General features: G+C 39.1%; 1 protein-coding gene across 4 annotated transcripts in view; it reads right to left on the bottom strand.

Moving 5' to 3' along the window:
- Nucleotides 1-26792, bottom strand: part of ARHGEF28 (Rho guanine nucleotide exchange factor 28) — a 263498-nt gene that overhangs the window by 50205 nt on the left and 186501 nt on the right. For all 4 annotated transcript variants that reach the window (XM_036310652.1, XM_036310651.1, XM_036310653.1 and 1 more), the window contains 11 exons: nt 22950-23073; nt 22254-22386; nt 16313-16368; nt 14878-14926; nt 12571-12715; nt 12373-12494; nt 10135-10275; nt 6919-7166; nt 5177-5299; nt 3851-3968; nt 524-778 (listed from right to left, as the gene is read on the bottom strand). In XM_036310652.1, the coding sequence (XP_036166545.1) occupies nt 524-778; nt 3851-3968; nt 5177-5299; nt 6919-7166; nt 10135-10275; nt 12373-12494; nt 12571-12715; nt 14878-14926; nt 16313-16368; nt 22254-22386; nt 22950-23073 (1514 nt within the window). The remainder of the gene's footprint in view (nt 1-523; nt 779-3850; nt 3969-5176; nt 5300-6918; nt 7167-10134; nt 10276-12372; nt 12495-12570; nt 12716-14877; nt 14927-16312; nt 16369-22253; nt 22387-22949; nt 23074-26792) is intronic.

Below are 26792 nucleotides of genomic sequence, written 5' to 3'. Positions count from 1 at the left end.
AGCCCCTAAGAATATGAATAAACTGTTTTAGACTCAGACCAGATTAGTGGAGTCACGTTAATGCTGTTCGTACTGAGGAAGCATCTACAGCAATGTAAACGTGTCTATTTTTTGCAATATGTTAGTCAGTACCGAACGTGACATTCAGAGTTCACCCCTCCCCACCCAGTCCTGAGCTGGTTGTGCAGGTGTACCACCCCACTTTAAATCACATTTGCCAGATTAACATTACTGTGCCAACAATTAGCAGAATTCTCAGTTCCTTTGATTCAAACATCACAAACTTGGACAATCATAAGACATACATAAGGGCTTTTGCTTAGAGCTGCAAACTGCCACTAAAGGTTCGTAGATTGGCCACATTGCCTATGCATGTTCACAACTTGATCCTACAGGAATTTTCCCACTGACCCAGGGTTTGTGCCTACATTTCTGAACGATTTATCTTTTGAAAATCTGCCCTCTGTTACATGAATATCACGTGTGGAAAAAGGGGGAAATCGGTCTGGGAGTGCCACAGTACCTTTGAAACGGCCCGTAGCAGTTTTCCAAAAAACAAGGCCGTCATGTAATAAAGTCCTCTCTTTGCTTATCAGTGCCTGCTTCCTAAACACATCGCCGTTTTTGAGCTTGGTATATGTTTTGTTTTCGATCTTACTTAGGATCTCGAGCCATTTTTGGTTTTTCTCATATTCGCTGACTTTTAAATCCACTGCTGCAATCATGTCTCTTATTAGGCAAAGAGCTTTGCATAAGTCTTTATGTTCTTCTGTGTTTTCTGCGTGGGAAAAAGAAAGAAACGCGATACAATAAGCCAGAGAGCTAAGGGAGACAGTGTTTTCCTTTACTTTTAAATACAGTTAAATGTATCATCCAAGCAGCAAAAGTCTCTGAACAAAAATGTTGGATTAAATTCAAATACCACATTATCACTGTGCACCCTCCTCCCAAAAGAACCGTTAAAATATTTAACTATAAAAGATTTGCGTATCAGATGTGCTTCAGCTGAAACACTGTGAAAATAGGATGTCTGGTTTCTAGAGACTGGTTTGACCTTCCTCCTAGAGCAGGGAATGTCTTATATACAAGGTGGGACAAACGTAGCCACAGTTGTGAGAATGCAAAACACAGTGTTTATTTCTGGATTATGACTTATTATTTTCTATATGAACAAGGTGGGGCAAAAGCATCTACAGTTGTGAGTATGCAAAACACAGCATTTATTCTTGGATTGTTATTTATTCATTATTTTCCATCAGAATAACTGTAAACCTATTTTTGCCCCACTGTGTATACTAAGTTAGGCCTTCCTTTTACCTTCCCACACACAGGTAATCAAGTTATCCCCACACCAAGCTTCTCAGAACTTAACCAAGCCACAGGCCTACGCTGAAATCCTTTCATAACTTAGAGCTTCAAGGTGCCTTGAATGGGCCTTAGACTCAATTGCTTCCTTGGATCCCTTTCTCCATAAAAATAATACTCAAAACTACATTTTACAAGTGCATTAGCAGGAAGATATTTAAATATGTCAATAATATATATTAAACATTTTTTGAACTAAAAAAAACTGGACCATGGCACTGTGCCTAGTGGCTCATGCCAACAGAGTAGATGATCACCGAGTCTAGTTGTTATTCTTTAAAACATTGGCCACCTGATCTTATCTCTGGATTATCTTAAGCAAAGACTCTGTAGGAGTTTCTGGATCAGCTTCCTGAAACTCCAGATAAAACCGAATGTAGCTATTTTCTATATTTGAGGATTTAAAAAACCACCTAGTTGATGTTTATTGAGGCAAAATGAACTGAAGGGGAAAGTTTCAGGAGGTTAGAAGTTTCTAAAAGATGAGAGAAAAAATTGGCAGAGAAAAATCAAAGATTCTCTAGAGCCTAGAGCAGCAGAAATAAACACGAAGAAACAGCAGTCAAGTGGGATGAGAACAAGGACTCCAAAGGGCCTAAATGTTTTGAGTTCTAAATGTGTTAGATACATGAGGATCTGTCAGAAAAGCTCAAGGAAGCGATGCAGACATTCATCTTCAACAAAGAGTCTTTCTCATTGCCTGTAAAAGGACACACCTCACTATTTTACTACGCCTACTGCCCAATAAGCAGCATACACCCTGCCCCCCACCAAAGTTCTTTCTAAAGAGCATATTTCATTGTAGGAAAGTTGAGTAAAGAAAGTCAATCTTGAGTTACAAGAGGTAAGGCCAAGAAAAGGCTCAAAATCTTGACCTTCAGGGACAAATTACTATCTTACAATAGCTTGCTACTCAAAGTCTAGCAGCATCAGACTCACCTGGGAGTATTGTTAGAAATGCATACCTTGGGTTCTATCTCAGGTTAACTGAATCAGAATCGACATGTAAGCAATCCCCAGGTGCAGGGTAACTCCTAATGAAGTTTGAGAAGCATTGCCATAATAGAGTCATGTGAACCATGTTCTCAGCAGCCAGAGAAAGAGAGAGACTGACCATTGGGAAGGTCTGACCCAAGGCGTGTGTGAGGAGCCATATGTCATAATTATCATGGTTGACACACACTAGGGAATCACTATTATTCATTCTCCCAGGAATGTGGCATGGGATGATTGTTGGAGCTGACTTAATGCAATCTGACAAATGTGAGTCTGTGAGGTATTGTATATATGAACATCATACAAACTAAAAGTCTTGATTTTGTCTTCAATCTTTTGCTGAAAACAAAATTTATAAGGTTTTTCTCTGTATATTGTGCTTCTATTTTCTTTTATATTATAAGGATCCATAAAAACGGGACACAAGGAATAGATGCTACTCACCTAGACCCCTACTCACCTAGACTCCTTCCCAAAAAAGAATGTCAGAGTTGACTTTTTTCGAGTTGGCATACAAAATCTCATTGGTCTTACACAGCATCTTAGGACACCATTTTCATATCTCTAAGTCAACTGATCATAACAAAGAGAATAAAAACAGCTCCCACTTATTGGCTCTGCACTGGGCACTTTCTGAGACAATCTCACTTGATCCTCACAATTCCATAAGATGAGGATTATTATTCTCACTTGGCAGTGCAGAAAACGGAAGCCCATTTAATTAACTTGCCCAACTAATGAGCAGCAGAACCAAGTATATGCAATAGCAATGCAAGTTTACATAACTACAAACCCAGCCCATGTTAATACAACACACTAACCCCCAATAATAATACACTCAAAATTGACAAGCTAACATTTGGAGCTGGCAATTTTATTGATTCATTCATTGCACTGCTATGTGTTTGTTTATTGATAGGCTACTCTTGACCAACCACTGCACGAGGCATTGAAGATCCAACTGTGAACCACACAGACACAGGCCTTCTAGATCCCTGCAGGAGCTTACAGTCGAGCCATGTGCATTAATAGCTCCTTAAGGGATACCCAGATGTTACTCTCTGGAACTTAATGAATTAACAAGGTCAAAAATAGCTCCTTCATAAATCATCCTCAATCTAATAATTCATTGTTTAGGAGAGTTGACATTTGTTGCTAGGATCAATCGCATATGTTTCAACAAACAGCAGGAAGGTAGCAGGAAGATGCGGATGAAGAGGTAGTAAGAAGATCTGGATACGGAAAGACTGCAGAAGAGAAAGGCAGGGTCAAAGTTTGGGCTGCTTGGAGGACTTTAGACTATTGGCCAAGCCACATTATAAAAGGTAACTTTTCAAAATAGATCCAAATCCTAAGGCTTTAACAGTTTTTCCATAATGGAAATCTTTATGAATCAGAGGCCACAAGCATTCATAGGTCTTTACAACACCTCAGGCATGTTTCAAAGTAATGAAAGAGGCAAATGTTTGTCCCATAAGTCATCACTCACCCTTTGTGTACTGCAATATCCTCTCCACTAACACGGGGTACTTGGTGATGCGCTGAGTGACTAGCAGGATGCATTCTGGAATTCCTCGGCGTCGAGCCAAAAGATTACTATTTCGGAGCTTATAAAAAGACAGATATATTTTTATATTCACAAACTCTATCCATATTTTCTAAATAGATGTGAATTTAATAATACAGAGAATCTGCAACAGCATACTTCTACTCAGACACAATACAATACACATTAATTGAAAATTGATGCATTGTCATTAACTTGTATACTTTGTCATTAATTTCAATAATCCAGCTCTCCAAGATTTCAAGAAGTTTTAAGTTGCTCTGATGTATTTGTAATTAATTCCAAATGTGAGTAAATTCCAATACATATAAGTGTTAAGATTCATGAACAGCAAAAGTTTTGAAAAATACTCAGAAATCAAAGTTAGAGTTTGAGTATGAGTTTGACATTAACTACATTTTTCCAACAGGGCGTCCTCTTTATGTGTTGTTATTCACCATGGAACTTTAAAGTTCCCTCTAATCAGGGCAACTTTTTCTAAAAATTTCAGAGTATTCTTTAAGTTTTCAAATTCTCAAATACATGCATGTGGGAAGAAAACAAAAGGAAGAGAATCTGATAGAATTTTTTAAATGTTAGATAAAAATTTGGGATCCATGAAATGCTAAAGGACAAATTTCTTTAACAAATAAATTAGATGCAAAAAAAAGGAAAGGGGAATGTTCAAATTTTAAAAAGATTAAAAAGATGTAACCCTCATATATAATTGTGAACCTTGGATAGATCCTGATTTAAGCAATTCAATTTTATGAAATAATCAGGAAATCCAAATATTAGTCAGCTGTTGAAAAATATTAAAGAATTATTGTTCATTTATCTAAGCACGATAATGTCTCTGTAATTTTTTAAAAGATTATATTGTTTAGAGATACATATGAAGTGATGATGAGTCATGGATTTGCTTCAAGCTAATTCAGTGGGAGTGGAAGGATTCTGTCCTTATTTATACTATGATTCTTCTGATGTTTAACTTGTCAGGGCATGAAAGAGCTTCACAGGATATTGCAAAGGTGCTCATAAGCTTGGAGGACATGACTTCACAAATAACAAGCTACAAAAGAAAATGATTTAGAAGAAATATTTTACTAACATAGAAAAAACGACTTGCCATCTTGGCCACAAACTTATTAGTACTTCCTTCTAAAACAGCATCTAGATGTGAAACTTAGTTAGGTTACGTAAGAAATAAACATGAACTACTTTCCCAAACTGGATTACCACTGTATGATAGAGTTTTAAAATACTTGCCTTAATAAAATTCTGAAACTTTTTATTTTGCTGGAGTTCTTTAAATAGGCTGACAGCTTCTTTGTGATGGCTACAGAATTCTCCATATATTTTCTTCATTGTATTTGCATTTTCTTCTGAAAACTGAGAATAACAGTTCAGTAAATGGTTTATAAATTGAGTCAGTTCTGAACACAAAAGGAAAAATGCAATTTTCATATATTTCAATACATTCTTTGCAAATAAAGAATAAAGATCATGATCTCTAGAGCTCAATGCTGATGAGCATATCCTATCTAATAAGGAGTGAATATGCTAATTGACTGCCATGCCCTCAAAGATGGCAGCACCCACAGCCAAAAGATGGCTGGCAGGGGAGGGCAGTTGTGGGTGATCAGGTCTGCAGGGGAAGGCAGTTGGGGGCAACTGGGCCGACGGGGGAGGGCAGTTGGGGGTGATTGGACCAGCAGGGGAGCAGTTAGGTGTCAATCAGGCAGGCAGGAGAGCGGTTGGGAGCCAGCAGTCCCGGTTGTGAGAGGGATGTCCGATCCCACAGGGATCGGGCCTAAACCGGCAGTTGGGACATCCCCCAAGGGGTCCCAGATTGGAGAGGGTGCAGGCTGGGCTGAGGGAGACACACACACACACACACACACACACACACACACACACTCTCCAGTGCACGATTTTTGTGCACCGGGCCTCTAGTCTTAAAATAATTGCCTATTTATTAATCTATAAATAGACAATAATTTTGGAATATTCTGTTTGTTTATTAATGGGCCTGCTTCTTAGCAATATTATAAATGTTTTATAAAAGCAGCTCATGATATTTTATTGGCCTTTTCATGGCATATGAACAAATAAACTATTTCACTATTAAAAAAAGTATAAAATCATGGAACTTCTGAACACAATCACTTCTCTTTTTCAATTAAAATAAAAGAAAGTAGTCAAGAGGTAAAGGGAAGACAGTAATCTAATGGGATTATATTATACTAAACTAATTCAATTACCAAATAGCCAAATAAAAAACATTTGATATAATTTATTCTTTTTGTAGTCTTCGTGATTTCAACTTATAGTTTGAATATTTTTGTAGATTGAAGAAAGGATTATGTGGCAACATTTGGGGACCTCTCACTGGCTGGCATGTACACTGGCTAAGGGACCATGTCCATGGAACTCAGCCCTCAGTCGGGAATTTGATTTCTGTCAGCACATCACAAATAGATCAAGAGGCAGGTAATTAATCATTGGCCAAGATAAAGAAGATGGATAACTAGGGTGCCAATTAATTAACTGATGGAGAGAAGCAGAGATGTGGGATACGTGTTTCAATAAGCTTGACATATAGAACAACCTCTGTTTCCCAGGCATGAACTCTGAGGCTTTCATGGTAGCAGATCTGCCTCCTCCAAAACGAGCCAGTGCTTGCCTTGAAGATGTTGGTAAGACTATCAGAGGCCCACTGGGGAGCCACATTATTGGAAAGCCATCACAATAAGAAGTTTAAATAGAATTTTCATAAAGGGATTTACTTGTGGCTGTGACTCCTGGTGGAGGTAGTGATAGGGCCAGTCCCTGGCTTTATGAAACTTTCAGGCATCAGTCATATAAACTAACATCAAATAAAAGAAAAGCAATCAAAATCATCTGTCAGTCAAAATGAAATTAATTCCAGTTCTCCATCGGTGTTTAATACTGTAGAGAATCTGCAAACCTTTCTGTTTTTGAGATTAGGACCTTTAAACCTCTCTTACCTGTTGGACTAGAATATCTCCAATTCGGTTAATGATGAAATTCCTGTCATTGTCAGCACAGGATTCCTGCCTCCGCTCCTTCATGCTATAGAAGAAATGCCTATGAATTTCAAGTAACTCATCCAAGCAGGGGAAGATTTTATCCACAGTGCTGTGGTCCAGCTGCAGCTCCTCCTTCATCCCTTTCCTGAAGATCTCAGACATGATGAAGAGGGTCTGGATGTGATGCATTTCCGTTTGCATTAGCTCTGAAACATGGGAGCAGAAACAGGCTTTTAAAACAAGAATCCAATTTTGTGGTGACATTTGCTCTAAAATGAATGTTTATTAAAATAACTAAATTATGAACTGAAAAAAAAAAAATGAAAAAAAAATAAAACAAGAATCCCTACGGACCTAAATTAGTAGCTAAACACTATACGTCACACAAATTAAAAAGAGGAAATATTTAAAAATAACCTTTTTCCACTATAAAAGTCAGCATCAATTAAACATTAATGCAAGCTTAAATTAATCAACATTTTCTGTTTTTCCAGATATAAGAAGATAAATTCAAGTCCAATACTTAAGAATCCAATGTATCTGAAACTCTCATAACATAACCAGCTAGCGTCTTTAGGTACCTTTAGCTAGGAGCTGGTCTTACTCTTCCCTGAGTGCTCTCTGAAATATAACTTAGAATGTCTCAGTTTTTCTGTTTTGTTTGGTTTTGTTGTGTGTGTTGTTGTTGTTGTTGTTGTTTGGGGGAGAGGATGGTTGTTTTTTGCATTGAGTAGGAGTGCAATTAATTTGGTGAATTAAATTGAATTAAATATAATAAAGTTCCTGAAAGCAGACAATAATAGACCCTTTCTATTACTAGATTAGTCTCTAAAATTCCACTTTCTTTAGGGGAAAACAATGTATCATGATCAAGGAACATCATCAAGGAAGTAAAAAGATAACCCATAAAATGGGAGAAAATATTTACAAATCATATACCTGGTAAGGGACTTGTGTCCAGAATATATAAATAACTCTCACAACAACAACAATAAACACACTTCAAAAATAGGCAAAATATTTAAATAGATATTTCTTCAAATATATACAAGTGGCCAATAATTACATCATTAGCTATCAAGGAAATGCAAATCAAAACCAAAATGAGATACAACTACACACATACTAGGATAATTGTAAAAAAAAGATGGACAATAAAGAAGTGTTGGTGAGGTGAGGATGTGGCTAAGTAGGAGGGGAAAATGGAGAATGACTACTAATGGGTACAAGTTTTCCTTTTGGAGCCGTGAAAATCCCATGGAATTAGATAGCAGTTGATGGTTGCACAACTTTGTGAATATACTAAAAACCATTAGGTTCACTGTAAAGGGGTGAACTTTATGGTATGTAAATTAAATCTCAACTTTAAAAATGCAACATGAGAGAAAATAGTAATTCACAATTTGTAGAAGCACCAGAAGTCCTAGATTAGTTTCTCCAAACTCACATGTTTTAAGAAAGAATCTAAAATGTCAACAATAAAAATAAATTAATTAAATATTAGCCATGGAGGGTAAACAAATCTAAATGTAGCTTTATTATTTTATCAGCAACAAAAAATCTCTTTAATTGGGAACCCACTAACTTTACATTATTTCCTACCATGTTTCAGTGCTAAACACATAACCATATCATTTCATTTAATCCTTTAGTCTATCTATCATGATCCCAAAGTAGAAATGATTTCCCTCATCTTTAAAAGACAATAAAGAAGAAAGGCGAAGGAATTTTCCCAGAATCCAAGCCTTTCTGACACAAAGGCCTTGCTGTGAACTACCCTACATGATAAATTCATCCAAAATGGGTTAGGTTCTTTTTAATAATATATGAAATCAAGAGGAAAGTGAAGAAAAATTATAGTATAATACAAATTGCATGAGAAATACTGGCAGCATCTTCCTTTCCATAGTAACTCCCACCAATGCAGCTCTGGACAGACTTCAAGCACACTTACATAGCATCTCACCTGGCCTGCATAACCACCCAGGAGAGAAGGGGTCCTCATTTGCCAATGGACTCTTTGGGCCACACTTGCATACAGGCATACCTTGTTTTATTGTGCTTTGCTTTATTGTGCATTTATTACAGATTGAAGGCAAGATCCTCCACCAGCAAAACAATTATGACTCACTTTATTGCGATATTTGCTTTATTGTGGTGGTCTGGCACTGAACCTGAAATATCTCCGAGGTCTGCCTATATACATGGGATCAGTGAAAACTAAGAGCTAGTCTTTATCTTTCAAATAGGGTGTCTTCTTGGAACTACTATTTAGCATCTACTTTGTACTTGAAAATTTTTTAAACCTCATTTTTTCCTAACTAGTGCAAAATTGAACTTCCCCTGACTCAGACTGCCTCCACCTCACATGGCATGAAATAGTAAATGTCAGCAGAGTGTAACTCCATAGGCAGGACCGCATCACACCGTCACACACTGCCCTAATCCAGGTGCTGCCCCTCCCATTGCATCTTACCTGATTGGCAACCTCTGGTGCGTGCGGGAAAATTACAGTGTCATATATATAATAGCCCTGTCCACCCTACATCAACATATGTGAAATTTTCCCATGATTCTTATAATAGCAGGGGTAAATGTACATAGGCCATGCTTAAGTAAACTTGAAAAGGGTATAAGAAATAAAATCTGCTTTGTATCAGGTACACTCAATGCCTCATTTAATCTTCACAACATTTTAAACCTGAGTATCATTATTCCCATTTTACAGATGGAGACCTGAGGTCCGGGTGAATTAAACAATTTGTCAGAAATTAAGTAACTAGAAAATGGTAGCATTTGGCCCTAGCTGGTTTGGCTCAGTGGACAGAGCATTGGACTGCAGACTGGAAGGTCCTGGGTTCGATCCTGGTCAAGGGCACATGCTCGGGTTGCAGGCTCAATCCCCAGTAGGGGGCGAGCAGGAGGCAGCTGATCAATGATACTCTCTCATCATTGATGTTTCTGTCTCTCTCCCCCTCTCCCTTCCTCTCTGAAATCAATAAAAATATATTTAAAAATATATAGAGAGATAAAAATCACATTGAGAAAGTTGCTTTAAAAAAAAAAGAAAATGGTAGAATTTGGATTTGAACTCAGGTCTGAATGGTTTCAAAGTCCAGGTTTTTCCCTCTGTATGACATTGCTTCATCCAAGGAGCATATCTGAAAAGCTTACCAAAAATGACATCCTGTCTTTTGATGACATCCTTCTCCTGCCTGCTGCAAAACGAGGGGTCCACCACAAGACTCCACGACTCGGCTTCAAACTCCTGGGCATCACTGCTGAGGTCACTCCACAGAGAAGAATCCACGACATCTAATGTGGTTTTGGAGAAGTCAAACGTGGAGTAACATGTGAAACACAAACAGACCTTCACCAGTACCCACGTTTATGGATTCATCACACGAAATACTGTGCTATCAACAGAGAAACAACTAAGCCAAAATACTGTTGATATGGAGTTGAGACATCTGAAAACCAAAACTGCGCTCATGAAAGCAAAGAATCATATATTAACACAATGGTTGTGTATATACTAAAAAAAGGGCATTTGAAGATTCTTTTGTTTGTTTGTTTTGTGCCGGGAGCCGGTCCATCCTTGCTGTTTCAAAGGACCCGGCATATATGGCATACCGTTCTTAATATGTTTGCTCACCTTCTTGGCACTATGTGTTTTAACCAAGGTCTCTGAGAAAGGTTGTTTCCCCAGGTAGGGATTTTCCCCTGAAGTTAGGGAGGGAATAAAACCTCTTAACTAGTGCCAGGTGGGTAATTAATCCCTTTAACTACGAACAATCATGCTTAAGCTACATAATCTTTACTCCCTGGAATGGAGATAAGAAACGCCCTAACCTTTGTAATAGAGATTGATAGGATTGAATCAACTGGTATAAATACAGATGTAACAAGACAGCAAGACACAGAACTTAGAATACAGAACTTAGAACACAGAACTTAGAATACAGAACCAGGAGAGACAGAACCTAGGCACAGAACCTACACAGAACGTTCTCTAGAGACAGAAGAACTTCGCTGGAGAGAACATGGCAAAAGATCCTGGACAGAAACTGGCCTCAGAACCTAGAGACAGAACCTAGCAAGAGAACATGGCAAAAGATCCTGGACTGAACCTGACTACAGAAATTGGCAAGAGAACCTGACTAGAACCTGGTGACTGAACCTGGCTGGAGAACCTGGACAGAACCTGGCTGGAGAACCTAGCGAGGGAACATGGCTACAGAACCTGGCTGGAGATCCTAAGCAGAACCTCGCTGGAGATCCAGACCAGAACTTGGCTGGAGATCCTGGCTAGAGATCCTGGCTAGGCTGCTGATCGACTGAACACCGTCTCCGTGCTCTTCCTTCTTCGCCGACTCCGTCCTCACCTATGGGGAACCCCTGGACCCGCTGGGGTTGGACCCCGGCAGTTTTGGCTCGTTCTGTTTTAGTTTTAGTTTTACTTTTGGTAACCTTCAGAGTCCATGCGTGCTTACAGAATCTTGAACACAGAATCTTTTGCCCTGGGCTGTTTTGCACTATTTACTCAAATTTGAATCTTGTTCTTGTCCACTTTATTTTCTCTTTACTTGGCTTGCTGTCCTTAATATAAACATGACACATGGTGTCAGGACTCAAGTCATGTGAGCACAAGAGTTTTCTGACAGAATTTGACAACACACACACACACACCCTTCCAGAAAACAAAGTGCTGTTTGTCCAAATAACACACCTAAAAATGATTCCAGCTCAGAGCAATAAACATGACATGACAATGAATTTAAAGTCTTAAGTTTAAAATAAAAGAAACAGATTCCTGGGGCAGAGTCCACACCTTTCTCTTGTCACGACTCTCCTTTCATTCGGTTTTCTTTCACTTATTGACAGAACTTGGATATGATAAGTAATTCCCCACATTAAGTCCTATACTACAAAATATGCTCTTTAAAAAAATGTTTTTATTTCCCAAGAAGTGGGAGGCAACAGATGGCAATAAATATCCCAGAGTTCCAAGCAAGTCCTTTCTTAACTAATTGAAATATATCTTTTTAATCTATAATCCTATTTCAATTCCATTAATAGCTGTAAAACTTTTTAAAAGAATAACAAACACAATGTATGCCATTCTCATCATTATATTTATGACATATGTCCACTAAAAAATACATCATATTTCCTTGGTCACTCTATGAAAATCTTCTTTGGGTCTAAATTTTCTTTTTTTCCTTTCTTTCTCTCTTTCTTTCTTACTTTCTTTTTCTTTTTTTTAGAAAAACCTATAGCAAAGAGACACCATGAAACAGAAGTCTTTTAAAAAGAACAAAGAATATTTTGTCAATCTTATATCCTTCAGAAAATATTCCTTTGGGCAAATGCTCACAGAAACACCAGTACATGCAAACATCTTTTTCTCACCTTCCATTAAGAAAGAATCCGTGGAGGGGGATGAGCCCATGGACTGTAAGAGCTCATCGGAATGAGACCTGCTTCTCCAGGCGTTCCCGTCACCCTCGGACTCCAAGGATGTGCCTGGCCTCCTGCAGTGGAGGGAGGGAGAAGAGTTAGCCCAACAGCGGCTCTGGGGTGAGAAGATGTAAAACCACACTGACTTACCTGTCCAAGGTGGTGCCGGGAACACTTCTGGACAACGGATGGGCCTGCCCCGTGGTGTCTTTCCTCCCGGCCGGCAATCCGATGGGCATGGAGGAAGAAGGGTGCAAGGAGAGACCAGCCAGGGGGACGTCTCTAAATGAAGAATCTGGAAATCAGAATGGATGCTTCATGTGTTTTCATAGAGGGCAGTAATTACGAGAAGTACAGGTAGTCGCTTAAAAGCCAGAAAGCTGAACACTCAATGGCCGCTTCTAGCATTTCTCATGCTCAGCCTGGAAACCAGTTCCCTCCACATCCCGACACCTGCTTCGAATGTCCCTTCCATGTCACACCCTCCTGACAGCAGGGCTGCAGGCCTGCTCCAGCACATCCACTGGGAGACTGTGGGCGGCTGGGATAACACAAACAAACAAGAAAATGGAACAGGGAAACACACCGGGGCAGCTTTCTCATAAACCACTGCTTGCACTCCCCGGAGCCAGCTTCGAAGAAGCCAACGTGTCATTAGCACTGTGACTAGAGTGCATAGTGTGTGTATAAGCAAGCACACGCGCACACAGAGCCTGTCAATGGATTGGAATGACGCTGGGGAGCCTGTGTCTTTATGGTCTAAGAATTTCAGACAAATAAAAGCCAAGCTGAGCCCATGGACCGTAAAAGCTCATCAGAATGAGACCTGTTTCTCCGGGTCTCACATACTGAAAACTAAATAATGCTTCAGTGCCTTTCGAGTCAGTTCTAAAATGCTGTGGCCATAGGTGCGTTTACATTTGCTGGATACTATCTGTAACTCCGAGAAAATATTTAGTCCTATAATATAGCTGTCACATGCACCTTCTCAAGCAAAAGGGGGATATTACAAGGAATTTGACACATGCATGATTCAATGTTAGTCTTGTGACTCCCAAGTAAAGAGAGGGAATAGATGGTATTTTATTAAATTTAAGATGCTTTTTATTTTCACGCTTAACCTTATGAAAACGAGAAGTACCTTAAGCTCAGGTCAAAGGGACTCCTGGTGTCAGAACAGCCAGTTATTTATGTCACAGTTGTACTGACTACATTAGCTCAACCTTGTGTAACATCACTCCCAATCGCATGTCACCATGAAGATGCATACCTCCTTATCCCCTAATTCAAGGGGTTTTAAAAACACAGGTCACACTTTGTTACAGCCTTGAAATGAAAAGGGACCACAAACTTAAAATGCCAATCACATGGCAAACAATGCCATTTGAGGCAGAAAAAATTACTAATCTCTCACAACAAATCAAAGGATTTCAAACGTAAGAGATGATGGTATGGCTGGTTCTTGCATGCAATGCAAGGAACTGTCAAAGCCTGCAATTATGTTCAGGAGAAATTGTTTAAATTTCATATATAATTCAAGAAAAAATAGAACCACCAAATCTAACAATATGCAAACAAAACTTGGATAGACCTTGACATTTCACAGCCATCCTAGAGGAGCTAAGGAGATTCCAGCCTCAAGTACAATTAAGAAAAACACCAGGTTGTTATGGTAATAGAAAACAGAGAATGATAAGAATCTATAAATTCCAAACTTGAAGATCCCCCCCCCCCCCTTATCTTGTGATTCTTAAGAAGTGTGTGGTGTGTACTGGTGTAGATAAATATGTGCTACTGCTAGGAAAACATAAAATTATGTACATTTAATATAGTGTTTCTTTTTCCCCTAAAACAGTGGTTCTCAACCTTCCTAATGCCGCGACCCTTTAATACAGTTCCTCATGTTGTGGTGACCCCCAATTTCATTGTTACAAATTGAACATAATTAAAGCATAGTGATTAATCACAAAAACAATATGTGATTATATATGTGTTTTCCGATGGTCTTAGGTGACCCCTGTGAAAGGGTCGTGACCCACAGGTTGAGAACCGCTGCCCTAAAAGGTTATTAAATCAGTAGTGCATGTTATGCTAGATCGCATCTTAGAATTGAGGCAAAATCATAATACCTCCTCCATTTAGTCCTCCATAATATAAAAGATCATGACTCCATGCTATACACCTGAAACTAATACAGAATAACATCGAATGTAAACTGTAACTGAAAATTTTTTTTTAATCATACAGTAATGTAGTACAAAGGCTTTTAGGTTGCCATAGAAGTTTACACCATTCTTGATCTCTTTGTATACTAGTAACTAAAAATTATGCCAAGCATTTGTTCTGAAAGAAGAAATAATTGGGCAAATGAGAAAGCAAAAGTTGGGGGTATTTTACATTGGAAAAATGTGGGGAATGTATGAAATTGGAAAAGTTCTAGTTTTCCACATCACTTACTTCCAAGGATGGTCTGTGGTTTGTTCTTGTTATATTTCTCTTGGAATTTCTGGTAAAGAACATCAGAAACACATAAAATAAGATCAAAGCACCAATGAACTACAAGAATGTCCACACAGTACACAGGATAGGATTCTTCTCACATCATTTTCATTATTTCAAAGAGGAATTCAAAGCAAAAGACATTAAAGGCAACAAAGAAAAATGTTATGATAATGAGATGCTAAGTTATAATGAATGTGTGCTTCATGAACATGAGTCTCATGAATATCCCAGCTTTATTAAAAGCCTAGAGCAGTGGTTCTCAACCTTCCTAATGCCGCCACCCTTTAATACAGTTCCTCATGTTGTGGTGACCCCCAACCATAAAGTTATTTTCGTTGCTACTTCATAACTGTAATTTTGCTACTGTTATGAATCGTAATGTAAATATCTGATCTGCAGGATGTATTTTCATTGTTACAAATTGAACATAATTAAAGCATAGTGATTAATCACAAAAACAATATGTAAATATATATGTGTTTTCCGATGGTCTTAGGCGACCCCTGTGAAAAGGTCGTTTGACCCCCAAAGGGGTCGCGACCCACAGGTTGAGAACCACTGGCCTAGAGGAACCAGAAACCGCTAGCTCGCGTGTCCAGACTTGGGCTGAAAGGGGAGTTTCTATCAGCTATGCCTTTCTCCCACTTGTTTCTTTCTATCCTGGCTACTCCTCCTGCCTACAGGACATAACATAACTTTGCACAATGAAACGTTGCCCTCAACTCTGTGGCCTGACACAGCGTGTGATGCAGTTAACATGGAGGTTGTGACTCCAAGTTTCCCTCTAAAAGATCATCGTACTTTCTTACATGCATTCCTGACATGTCTTCAAAGTGGGAAGGAAAGGCATAGAATGACAGGTGCCCATCTACTCAAGCCCACCCCCAAACACAGAGAACACTCTTCTAGTCCCGCGAGCCTCTCAGCATAGTCCCGGGACCAGCAGCATCTCTGGGGAACTTGTTAGAAATGCACATTCTCAGGCCCAACCCAGACTTACTGGGTCAGAAATTCTGGAAGTGGCGCCCAGAAATCTGTGTTTTAACAGGTCCTACAGGTGACTCTGATGATGTTTAATGTGTGAGGATTACTGCTCTAGGCTTCATTTACATATAATCAGCGTTCACTCTGGTAAACCAAGCAGGTTCCAGGAGAAAGGCAGACCCACTCGCACTGCCTAATACTGGTGGCCACACCGCGCTTTCCCTCTCGCTCTGAGAGCACACAGCGAAGGGAATAACCCTACACTTGGAGCATGTGTGACTTTATCGTTGCAGTGATCATTCTAGAAATAAATCTGGACAATAAGATAAGAGTCACAACCTCAACAGATAATATGAAGCAACCGAGCCAGATAGAAACACGCACACGCACAGATGACAGTGGTTACCTTGGGACATGGAGGTGCAGCATCTTTACAACCTTTATGTACATTTGCAGTACAGCCTGTAACAAAGGGAGGAGATAGAAAGGTGTCTGTCTTATTTAAGGTAATCAGAAATGAACAGGACGACATCGTGGTTTTACTGGTCATTATGAAATAGCACATTCACATTAAAAATATTTAGGAATCATAAGGGAAAAAATACTAAATGATGTGGAGCCCCACCACTCAAGCACAGGCACACTGCTAGTTGTTTCATTTCCTTGGAGATACTGTTCTCCTTTTGCAGAGGAACTCATCCATTATGACACCTGGAGTTAACGCATGACATACACTTCTGTGCCTGCCTGAGAACCCGTTTGCTATTATCTGCCTATATTGTAAGCAATTTCTGATATCTGGCTGGTAGCAACTGCCCTCTCCCACACCAGGTAGAATGCCTATGGAAAAGGAAAGAAAAAGTCACACCATCACTGAGAAAAAAATATGTCATCGGCTCCGACAGGAATGCTGACTAACCAGAGGTAGCCAAACTAAAAGAGAAAAGTGAGTGGCCTGCCTGTGTTTTCCTCCAAGAAACAAGGCGGCCTCATCTCCCTGAAAGAAGTAAGGGAACACCTTGCCTGCCCCTTTCTGCCAACGGGCTCAGAGACCCAAGTCGTCCTCACAGAAAACTGCCCCTGTGTGGGGACTGCTTCCTGCCAGGCTGCTGTCTCCCTGCCCTCTCTCCCCTCCCACTCGCCAGGGCCACCCTGTCCCACCCACCCCCATGCCCTGTGTAGATGCAGGAACCTGTGGCTTATCAGAAGCTTCATGAGAAAGAATTATCCCATCCATTCAGGTCCATCAAAGCCACACTGTGCAGGAGGTTGAACCCAACCACCCTCCCACCTGTGGGTCTACAGAGGCATTTCAGCCAACACCTCAGTGGGCAGTAAGCAGGGCCCAGGCTGACCCGCAAGCTGGTCCTGCTGGCAAACATGGAAACCGGAGGCTCTCTCCTCATTCCAGAATAAGCAAATAAAAAAAGTTAAAGAAAAAAAGAAGCGGTGAGCTACCCCAGCACAAAATTATACTGAAAACAAACAGGCAGAGTGAGCCAGAGTATTATTAAATCCAGAAAGAGAGAAAGGTATTTTGAATGTATTCTCCCAAAGAGACATGAAATAGAACCAAACGGCCATGAAGGAGGAAGCTGTGAGGATCGCTGGCAGCAGGAGAGGAAGACGAGCTTTGTGAGATGAGACAGGACTGCGAGGAGGGAGAAGGTCGAGAGCAGAATGTGAACCGGGTGTGAAGAATCAATGCGACAGAAACATCAAAGCAGCACCTTGAAATTAAACTTGAAAGGTTTCCTCCAGAATGTGGAGAAAAAGCAGGGTATAATTATAAAATAGAAGGTGTCATACAAAAAAGACAGATAACAGAGATCACACTTCTCCAAGGAAAAAATCTGAAAAACTAGATCAGAAGCAATAGTCAAAGCGACAACTGACAAAAACTTCTTTTAAAGCTAACAACCCGCTCCTCACAAAAAAAGACAGATCAAAAGCTCTCACTGTTTCCTAGAAAAAAAATAATTAAATGACACCTATTGCATAGAAACATTCTGACGACATCTGTATGATTAAAAATTGCAAAGTCCTCAAGTAGACAAAGGAGGTCACCCACAAAGGAATAAGGTCAAGCAGGCCTCAGATTTTGCTGCTACAATTTTAAATGCTCAGATAGAGTGGACCAGTGTTGACAGAGTATTGGGGTGGAAATGTTTGGCCTAAGAACTTGGCCAGATAAATTGCTTTTTGTGTGTGAAAGAAGCAAAGATACACCCTTAGATATACAAGATTTCAGGAAACAGACCACTCCAATAACCTTCTTAAGAAAGGTATTAAGAGCAGAATCAAAACTAAGAGTTCAGAAATAAATCAGATTTTTTTAAAGGAGCAAAATGAGCACTGGAACCGTCTAAACAAAGAACCGCAGCTAAAAAATTGTTGTAAGTAGAGACACAGAGCTGAATACAAATACCAAATTAGTCTTGAAATAGAAAACTATTTCTGAAAGATTATACACATAATATAAAAACAATAATTTAATGATGAATTAGTATACTAACAGAGGCTAGGGGTAAAAAGGGTAAATAGAAGGGAAATAAAAGAGTATGTAATTATAAGACTTTCATAGCCCAACGTTAGTATTAATAGATAATAAAAGAGCATATCTGCTTGCCAAATCTATGAAAAAGATAAAAGCAAATGGCTAAACCAGACGTCAAGGAAAATAGCATAGAACTATAAAAGATAGCTGATAGCTGTAAACGCAAATTGGAAAAAAAATGCTATAAAACAAGGCCTCTCCGTTACATTACAGAGCACCTATACCCAAAATGAAGACGCACACCCCAAATCAAGACCACAGAGTTAGGTAAGGGAAATACAAAGAAAAGGAAAGCAAGAAGAATGTTAACTTTAAACAAAGTAAAATTTGATGCAAAAGGCATTTAATGGCATTAGAAATTAATTTTATGTTGATGAAAGTGAAATCCGCAATGAAGGTAACATCAAAATGTAAGTAGTGCAATCTATTTATAAACAAGGAAAATCTTATAAAAATACAATTTTCATGAAAAACTAACAACTCAGGCTTTAACCAAAAAAAAAAAATTGCGGACACCAGGATTTTTTAAAATATATTTTTAATGATTTTAGAGAAGAAGGGAGAGGGGGAGAGAGATAGAAACATCAATGATGAGAGAGAATCATTGATCGGCTGCCTCCTGCACATCCCCTATGGGGATGGAGCCTGCAACCCAAGCATATGCACTTGACCAGAATCGAACCTGAGTCCCTTCAGTCTGCAGGCTGACGCTCTATCCACTGAGCCAAATCAGCTAGGGCCACCAGGATTTTCAATATTTACATCATATTTTGTTTCACATCATATTTTTAAGATTAGAAATACTAACTGTCACGATTAAAAACAAAAATACACCAATGCAATAGGATTATTTATCAAAAACAGCAGAGATTGGACATGTCATAGTCTCTTATCCAATGTAAAAAGAAAACCTTAATGTTAATATGAAGTTTAAAACTCTAACACTCCCCTACCCCCAAAACTGTAAATCTTAAAACTTCTAAAAAACTGTGGGTTAAAAAGGAAATCAAGTGTATATTCATACTGATTCTAGAATTTAATCTAAGGCAATAATCAAAGATGTGTACAGTAATATGTGCAACATTATGCTGGGAAAAACTTAAATGTACACTAAGTAAGGAATAACTTAGTACATGTGATAGCATCCTCAAATAAAAGATGAGCATAACAAGTTGACTCTTTTTATTAGAAGGGACTCCATCAAAATATTAGGTAGCAATGTTCTCAAGGTGGTAAATTTGGATAACTCCAAGCTTTTCCTTAAACCTTATATCTTCTATGAATTTTATTACATTAAAAAAATTGACTACTTTAAAAGCTGAACATATCCTATTATGTCCTTTCAGCAATTTCCATCTTCCACTAAGACTTCCATGGCAACTCAGTGTGAACCTACATATTCTATACTACAAAAGTTTACTTTTCACCAAGTCCTGGCTCCCCAACCTGCGTTAATTACTTCTGAGTATCTAACTAGATATTATTAATTATATATTAACTACATATGAGCGTCTAAGGGCCCAGCTTAGTGATGGCTGTTGTAGGGGATACAAAAGAATTGTGTGATTATAGTCCTTAAATAACGTAAAGTCCATTTTAGTAGTTAAAAGCCAAAAGAGGTTGTCCATAACCCAGTATTAAAAAGAATAGAGAAAATAGGTCATAAACGTGATGTGTAAGAATTTAGGCCACAGAAGTCAGGGAAGATTTCCAAAACGAGGTGGGAAATGTGGACTGACATAGAGAAGGGGAAACTGAGAGAAGGGAGATTATAACCATAAGTGAAGGAACAGAGGCAGGAAAACCCACGGGAAGGGAGAAGAGGACAGCAGGCCTGGCTCGGCCCCTGGCTGTACGGCTGAAAGGGGAACTAACCTTGGACTGGCCAGCAGGAGGCAGACCAGGAACCACAGGCATCGGAAGAGGTTGGGCTTAGTCCAGCAAACAAAAACGAGAGAAGTTCTTTTGTGTATGTGGGCTGATGGAAGTGGTGTTGTACAAAGACTGATGTGGTAAGTGTATTCAGAATAAATTGTACGTGAAAATACCTGGAGAGGGAAACGAGTGCAATTTGCTCTCAGCAGTCCCAAAGAGGGTGATGAGGACGTACCTGAGTGGTCCCAGGGAGACAGGAAAGGAAAGAGTGATGGGGGTTTGCGGGGACTGGGGTGAGGCAGGGAGACAAAGGGGAAGAGGAGTCAAGGTGCCCAAGGTCTGAGCTTGTACCATTAGTGCAGCAAGAAGGACGACCTTTCACATGAAACCTCTGGGTGGTGATGGCCACAGCGAGGGTCACCCTGAGCCAGTGTGACTGGGACAGTCTTGGTTTATTATCCCTGTAGCTCTTCCACACTCTCAAAAGTGGCCACAAACTACCTGATTGCTCAGTCTCTCTCGGCAGCTGTAAATATGGAAGTAGAAAGTGAGGGATAAAGACATTAATCTGGGAAGATTAGGCCTAACTATCATATTTTAGAACAAATGATTGCACGACTATTAACACAGAAACAATTGGGGGGGGAGGGGGTGATGAACAAATGCGCAAGAACTGAGTTTGGAGGGCCTCAGGACAAAGGAGACGACACCCGTGGTAAACAGGAGGGAAGCGTGCCATGGAAAAGAGAATGTTTACCTAAATGGAGGGACCATCAACAGGAGCACAGACTCTCAGACCTGACTAGAAAGCGATGCCAAGTTTCCGTCAAAAGCAGGACTTCCGTTAAATACTAAAGACAGAGGCCAAAATGCAGGTGGCTAAGGAAGAAGTGCCAGGGAAAGACATCAGAGTGGTGAGTGCAGATCACCCCCTGGCGGAGTTTACCTTAAAATGAGGGGAGAGAAAGATGGTGATGTGGATGGTGGATCCACCGTTGGGATCGGCCTATGAACAGCGTGGACTGACACCCTAGGAAATGGGTGCCGTCACACCCACTTATAACCGACCGCTGACAGGCAGGCAAGCCAGAAACAATCCGCAGCAATACTTACAGCAAATTTCTAAAAAAATTAGCAACTTCAATCACACCTGCACTGCTTGATGCTATTTCAGATCCCATAAAAGAAAGAAATCAAGTATTTGCCAAGGAAAGCAAAGCTCACGCCCGTGTAGAGCTGGTGTCATCAAACACTGTCAACTGCGCAGAGGAAATGCAAGCTGCCTTTCATGGCGTGTGGGTGGTCTTTTCCTGAGATGTACAACTATCAATGCGGTTTGATTCTTAATGGAATCACTTCCTAGGAATTTAAAGAGAAACGTACAGGGAAACGTTCCCCTGCTCTTCTCTCTCCCTTATGCTCCCATCCCACCCCCATGCGGCCCCCTAACTCTGGCCACCAACAAATATCATAAAATGCATTTCACCTGCCTGGGCCTGAATCCTGTGGCTCTGAATAATTCTTTCACTCCACAAATATTTACTAAGCCGCTGTTCACAAGGCATTGGCTCTGGGCACTGTGGGTGCCATGAACGAAGAGGGTCAGCTTGAAGGTGGGCACGGGGGAGGCAGAACAGAGCTCTGTTTTGGACGTGTAACATTTGAGAAGTTTCTAGACACCCAAGTGGAGACATTAAGTTGGCAGTAATATATGTAGTCTGGGTTCTGGAAGGTTATGGATAAAAAGTACTGACTCGAACCATCGTGGGTCATTCTTGTTAAGTTGTTAAATCGTATGTGCAGCACTAAAGCAAACGTCCATGTGAATATGCTTAGCAATGACCCTGGCCTCAGGGATCTTACTGTCTGGGGAAGCAAAGCATAAAGACACTGGGTACAAGGCCCGAGAACTTACTGGAACACTGAAACGACTCCTTCCCCAGGAGCGTTTTATCACAAACCAAACACTGTAGAACTCCAGAGGAAGTTCCAGGGACAAATTGATGTCGACTCAGCTTCTCTTTGTCTTTGGCATCCTTGCTTTTTGTCTTCAGATAGAGCAGCAGCAGCAGCAGAAAAATGGGGGGAAATGAGAAAAGAGAAATGCTGAGAGCCAACATCTTAGAGAAGTCATACAAAGTCCCTACATTTCTATCAGAATATAAGGACTGTAATCAACAGGTACAATGATGCCAACATGTATTATTACCCAGAATGTAGTTGTCTTAGCATTTCTGATGACTCAGGCCAGTGGTCGGCAAACTGCGGCTCGCGAGCCACATGAGGCTCTTTGGCCCCTTGAGTGTGGCTCTTCCTAAGCCTTAGGAGAACCCTAATTAAGTTAATAACAGTGTACCTACCTATATAGTTTAAGTTTAAAAAATTTGGCTCTCAAAAGAAATTTCAATCGTTGTACTGTTGATATTTGGCTCTGTTGACTAATGGGTTTGCCGACCACTGACTTAGGCAATACTCCATATAAGACATACCGGTCTTCAAGTATGTGTAAAATCTGAGGTAAATGATTTTAAAGGGGGAGGGGAAACTATACTAATTGCTGAGAAACTGAGCCATCTATGTTTCTGCATGATAGGCACCAAACCTTAACTACCTTAGATTTATTCCGAGGGCTAGTCATCCGATTCATGATGAAGCTGAAAGTTCGGCTCACTTTGTACTTTTCAGAATCCGATTTGGCAGGTATGATGTATTTATCCCATTCTTCTTCCGGAATTCTACAAAAAATAATCTGTATTCGTTCATGGCTTATAGGATTTAAAGAGGGTAAAATACAGCATATACTTTTACACATATATATTTATACATGTTTTATACATATATTTACACATATAGATTTGTTCAGTTTTAATTGTTATTCTAAAGATAAAGATAGAAACTATTAAAAATATATCTAATAGATGGGTAGGTAGATAGATAAAGCAACTAGCTCACAGACTAACAACTAACAATTACAGAATATAAGTGGTAGAGGTAGGTATTCAGTATATAATTCTTTCAATTTTTCTGTATACACTTTTTCATAATAAAATACTGGAGAAATAAAGGATAACTCAGACTTGTAATTTTACTCTGAAAATCATCTCTCTGTTTATTATACTAACAGAATTTTCCTCCAACACAGAGAAGCCAAAAATCCAACAATAAAAAACTGTATTTTCTGTATTTTGGGAACATAGAGATAATACTCAGCAGACAGATATTTCCTTTGTCAATACAGCCTGAGAAACAGGCTGTCTGCCTCCTGATTCCGTCTCTCCTACTCAGTCAGGCTATTTGCAACCTGAAACTCTCTAGGTTACAAAGGAGAGAAAACTGTGGATACTCCCCCAAATAAGAGGCAAGCTAGAGGCAACTGTACCCAATCCATGAACACACTGAACATCATTTATTTACCTCTAATCCATATAACCATTCTTTATGAAAAAAATAAGTCCCAGCTATGAAAAATGATATTTCCCCTGGAATCATTTTCTCTGATAGTCTTATATTTCTAATATATAACAGAGAAAGAGAGAATATGTTAAATATCAACCTAAGTATATATCTTGTCAAACCAGATAACACTTTTGTAGACCGAGTATTTCCAAAATAAAGATTTCATATCCAAAGTCTTTCCTACCACCCCCCCCCCGTCCCCCCGTGTCAAACAACAACAACAACAAAAACCCACAAAAAACCTTCTCATTTGTGAAGATTAATGGCTAACACATTCAACTTTGGGAAATACTTTCAAAAGCAATCATATTATTGATATGCACCAAAATATACATGATTACTTTCGTGAAAATAAATTCAATGACAACTTTCTAGGACTTGAGTTTTCTCATCTGATCAATGACAGGCTTAAACTAAATTATTTCTAAGGGCCCTTCTCACACTTACATATAAAATGTATTTACCTGGTACATATTAAACAAAACTTTAAGTTATTTAACCTCTATACTAGATAATGGAGAGTTCAAAGTTATGAATGTGTGTTTTTTTAAAATAAACAAATGGCTTCGGAGCTGCCTCTTGTTCATGCAGATCCAAAGGCATAGTCAGGACAGTGTCCTGCTTTTCAAATCCTGCACAGTAAGTGAAACTGGATTTGCTACTTAGAGAGAATAGTTGAAAAAGCCAGAAGGGAAAGAGGGTGAGTAGAAGTGAATGTATCCTACAACTACTCAGAGTAACAAAAAGGAACTCAGATCCTATTATTTCCTTTCTACTTCACAGCCACTTCTTTAGATAACTGACTGATGAATATAACCTGTAAAATTCCATACCTCTTATGTCTTAAGCATCCTAATTTTCAAAACTCGTGGTATAATATTCAACAGGCTCACTTTGGGAGTGGGAGAAAAACACATTTGAGTCACAAAAGGTGCCACCCAATACCTAAGAGAACAGTAGTAAGCTGAGTAGACTAAATCTCAGAATTAAAGGATGGTGAGATGGTGAGGTCAATGTGGATTTTGAACTCAAGAAGTCCTCTCTTCTACTTCCCAACTTACACAACTAAACTCTCTCAAATAAAAGAAAATATGTACCCAACTATATTCCAAATCACCATGCTACAGAAGAGAATATCAAGAACAACATTTCAGTTTTGATTTAAAAAGTATACATGCACCACAATTTACCATGTATTCTACATACTTCTACAAAATTACGTAAAATTATACCACTTAACTTTTAAGCTCAAAGGCTGATAAGGCCTCAGACATGATCATGTAAACAATAATAATCTATATAACAAGTAAGTACTGTAGTGAAGAACTGAGAAGGGCAAGATCCTCAACTGAATTCACAACAGAATTTAAATAGCTTTCAATTTATAAGAATCTTGGGGGAAATCATTTAAACTCCTTCAACATCCCAGAACAAGAATGCCTAAGCTCTATTATCAATCTGATGCCCAGTGGGATCACCCACAGTAAAGTTCTACAAGCACGATTCTTCAGAGTCTCTTGGTATTGCCTTTTTAATTGGTAAGTAGATATTTAAAATATCTAAAGAACATCTTAATCCTAATTTATTATATTTATAACCTATTTTTGAAATTAAAACTGGGCATCTAAATGTTAAAAAGTTCTCACTATCCAAATTGAAAGTTGACACAATGTGACTTCTTTGAACACTCAACTTCTCAAAAATTTTCTTAATAGAAAGTAACAGATGCAGTAAATTTAAGACAGATGGTGGCAATAAAGTAAGTGAGTCATGCCATACAGCGTTTAAGCTGTTAGGATAGGTAGTGTGTCAGCTCTGCAGAAATGAGCCTGCAAGGTCTGGAGTGAGCTCCCCATTTACCTGGCTGCATTCAGAAATGAAGTGATTAATATACATAGAAATGCCAGTGTAGGAGGAGCCTCAAGTAAATATGTACATCATGAGCAAAGCCAATCACAGGTATGGCCAGGGCTCTTCCTGGCATATCCAACAAAATATCAGGAACAGAACAGGTGAGATAAAATATCTACTCTACTAGATACACCAGGGCAGCGATTTTCAACCAATGTGCCACCGAAATTTCTAAAACATGCAATGCTTGACTATTTAGTCAGAGACACTGACCTCTTTTCCCTTGGACTACCAAATTAAAAAAAAAAAAAAATGACAATAGCCAACAATATAGCCATCCAGTGTGAATGAATCAAAATTTTACCAGATTGGCAAAAAATATATGTTTTTCATGTGCCACAGAATTTAAGGAATCGGTTTGTGTACCAGGAGTTGGAAAAGGTTGAAAATCACTACACTAAGGAATATGACTGAGAAAGTCAGATGCTTTCAGGATGTGGATTAGGGGGCAATAAAGAATAGAAAGAATAAAAAACAGAATGACAGAAAATGTGGAAAAACATTGGTTTTTCTAGCCTTAGATCCCTTCCTCTCCTAATGAAAAATAAATGTTTTATTTAAAAAATCTTGACAATCAGTCCAGTACTTCTTCAATTATGAGAAAGATGGCAGGGGGAAGACTGCTAATCAAAATGACAACAAAGATGATGAACAAATTCCAGAATTAGTAAATTGCTCAAAAGGAGTAATAAAGTAAGCAGCTCCAAACGGCACAAACCACAAAAAACACACACCCAGTAATGGTCAGTTATCTTGCTCCTGCCATCACCACCATCATTGCCATACGGCCTTCCTCACTTCCTGTTCTTAAAGGACATTCTTAGTCTTCCTCTGGTTTTCTCAGCTCAAAGTTTCTATTTTGGTCTCAAAATATAAGAATAAACAAAAGGAGGCTTTTCCTTATTAATACTTTTATTCCAAGACTTCAATCACAACAGTCTACCTTGATCTATATATTAAAAGGTTTCAGAGTTTCGGCATTAATATCACCAAAATTAAAACCATTTTCTCTTTTTCATATGTTCTCTTAATACCAAACATTTCTGCCATTTCTGACATAACCCCAGGCTATTTCACAGTGGGGCTC

The sequence above is a fragment of the Myotis myotis genome, unplaced genomic scaffold (genome assembly GCF_014108235.1).
Source record: "Myotis myotis isolate mMyoMyo1 unplaced genomic scaffold, mMyoMyo1.p scaffold_m19_p_5, whole genome shotgun sequence".
NCBI classification, from domain to species: Eukaryota; Metazoa; Chordata; class Mammalia; order Chiroptera; family Vespertilionidae; genus Myotis; species Myotis myotis.
The sequence above is the reverse complement of the archived record's forward strand: the minus strand, read 5'-3'. Positions and strand labels throughout refer to the sequence as shown.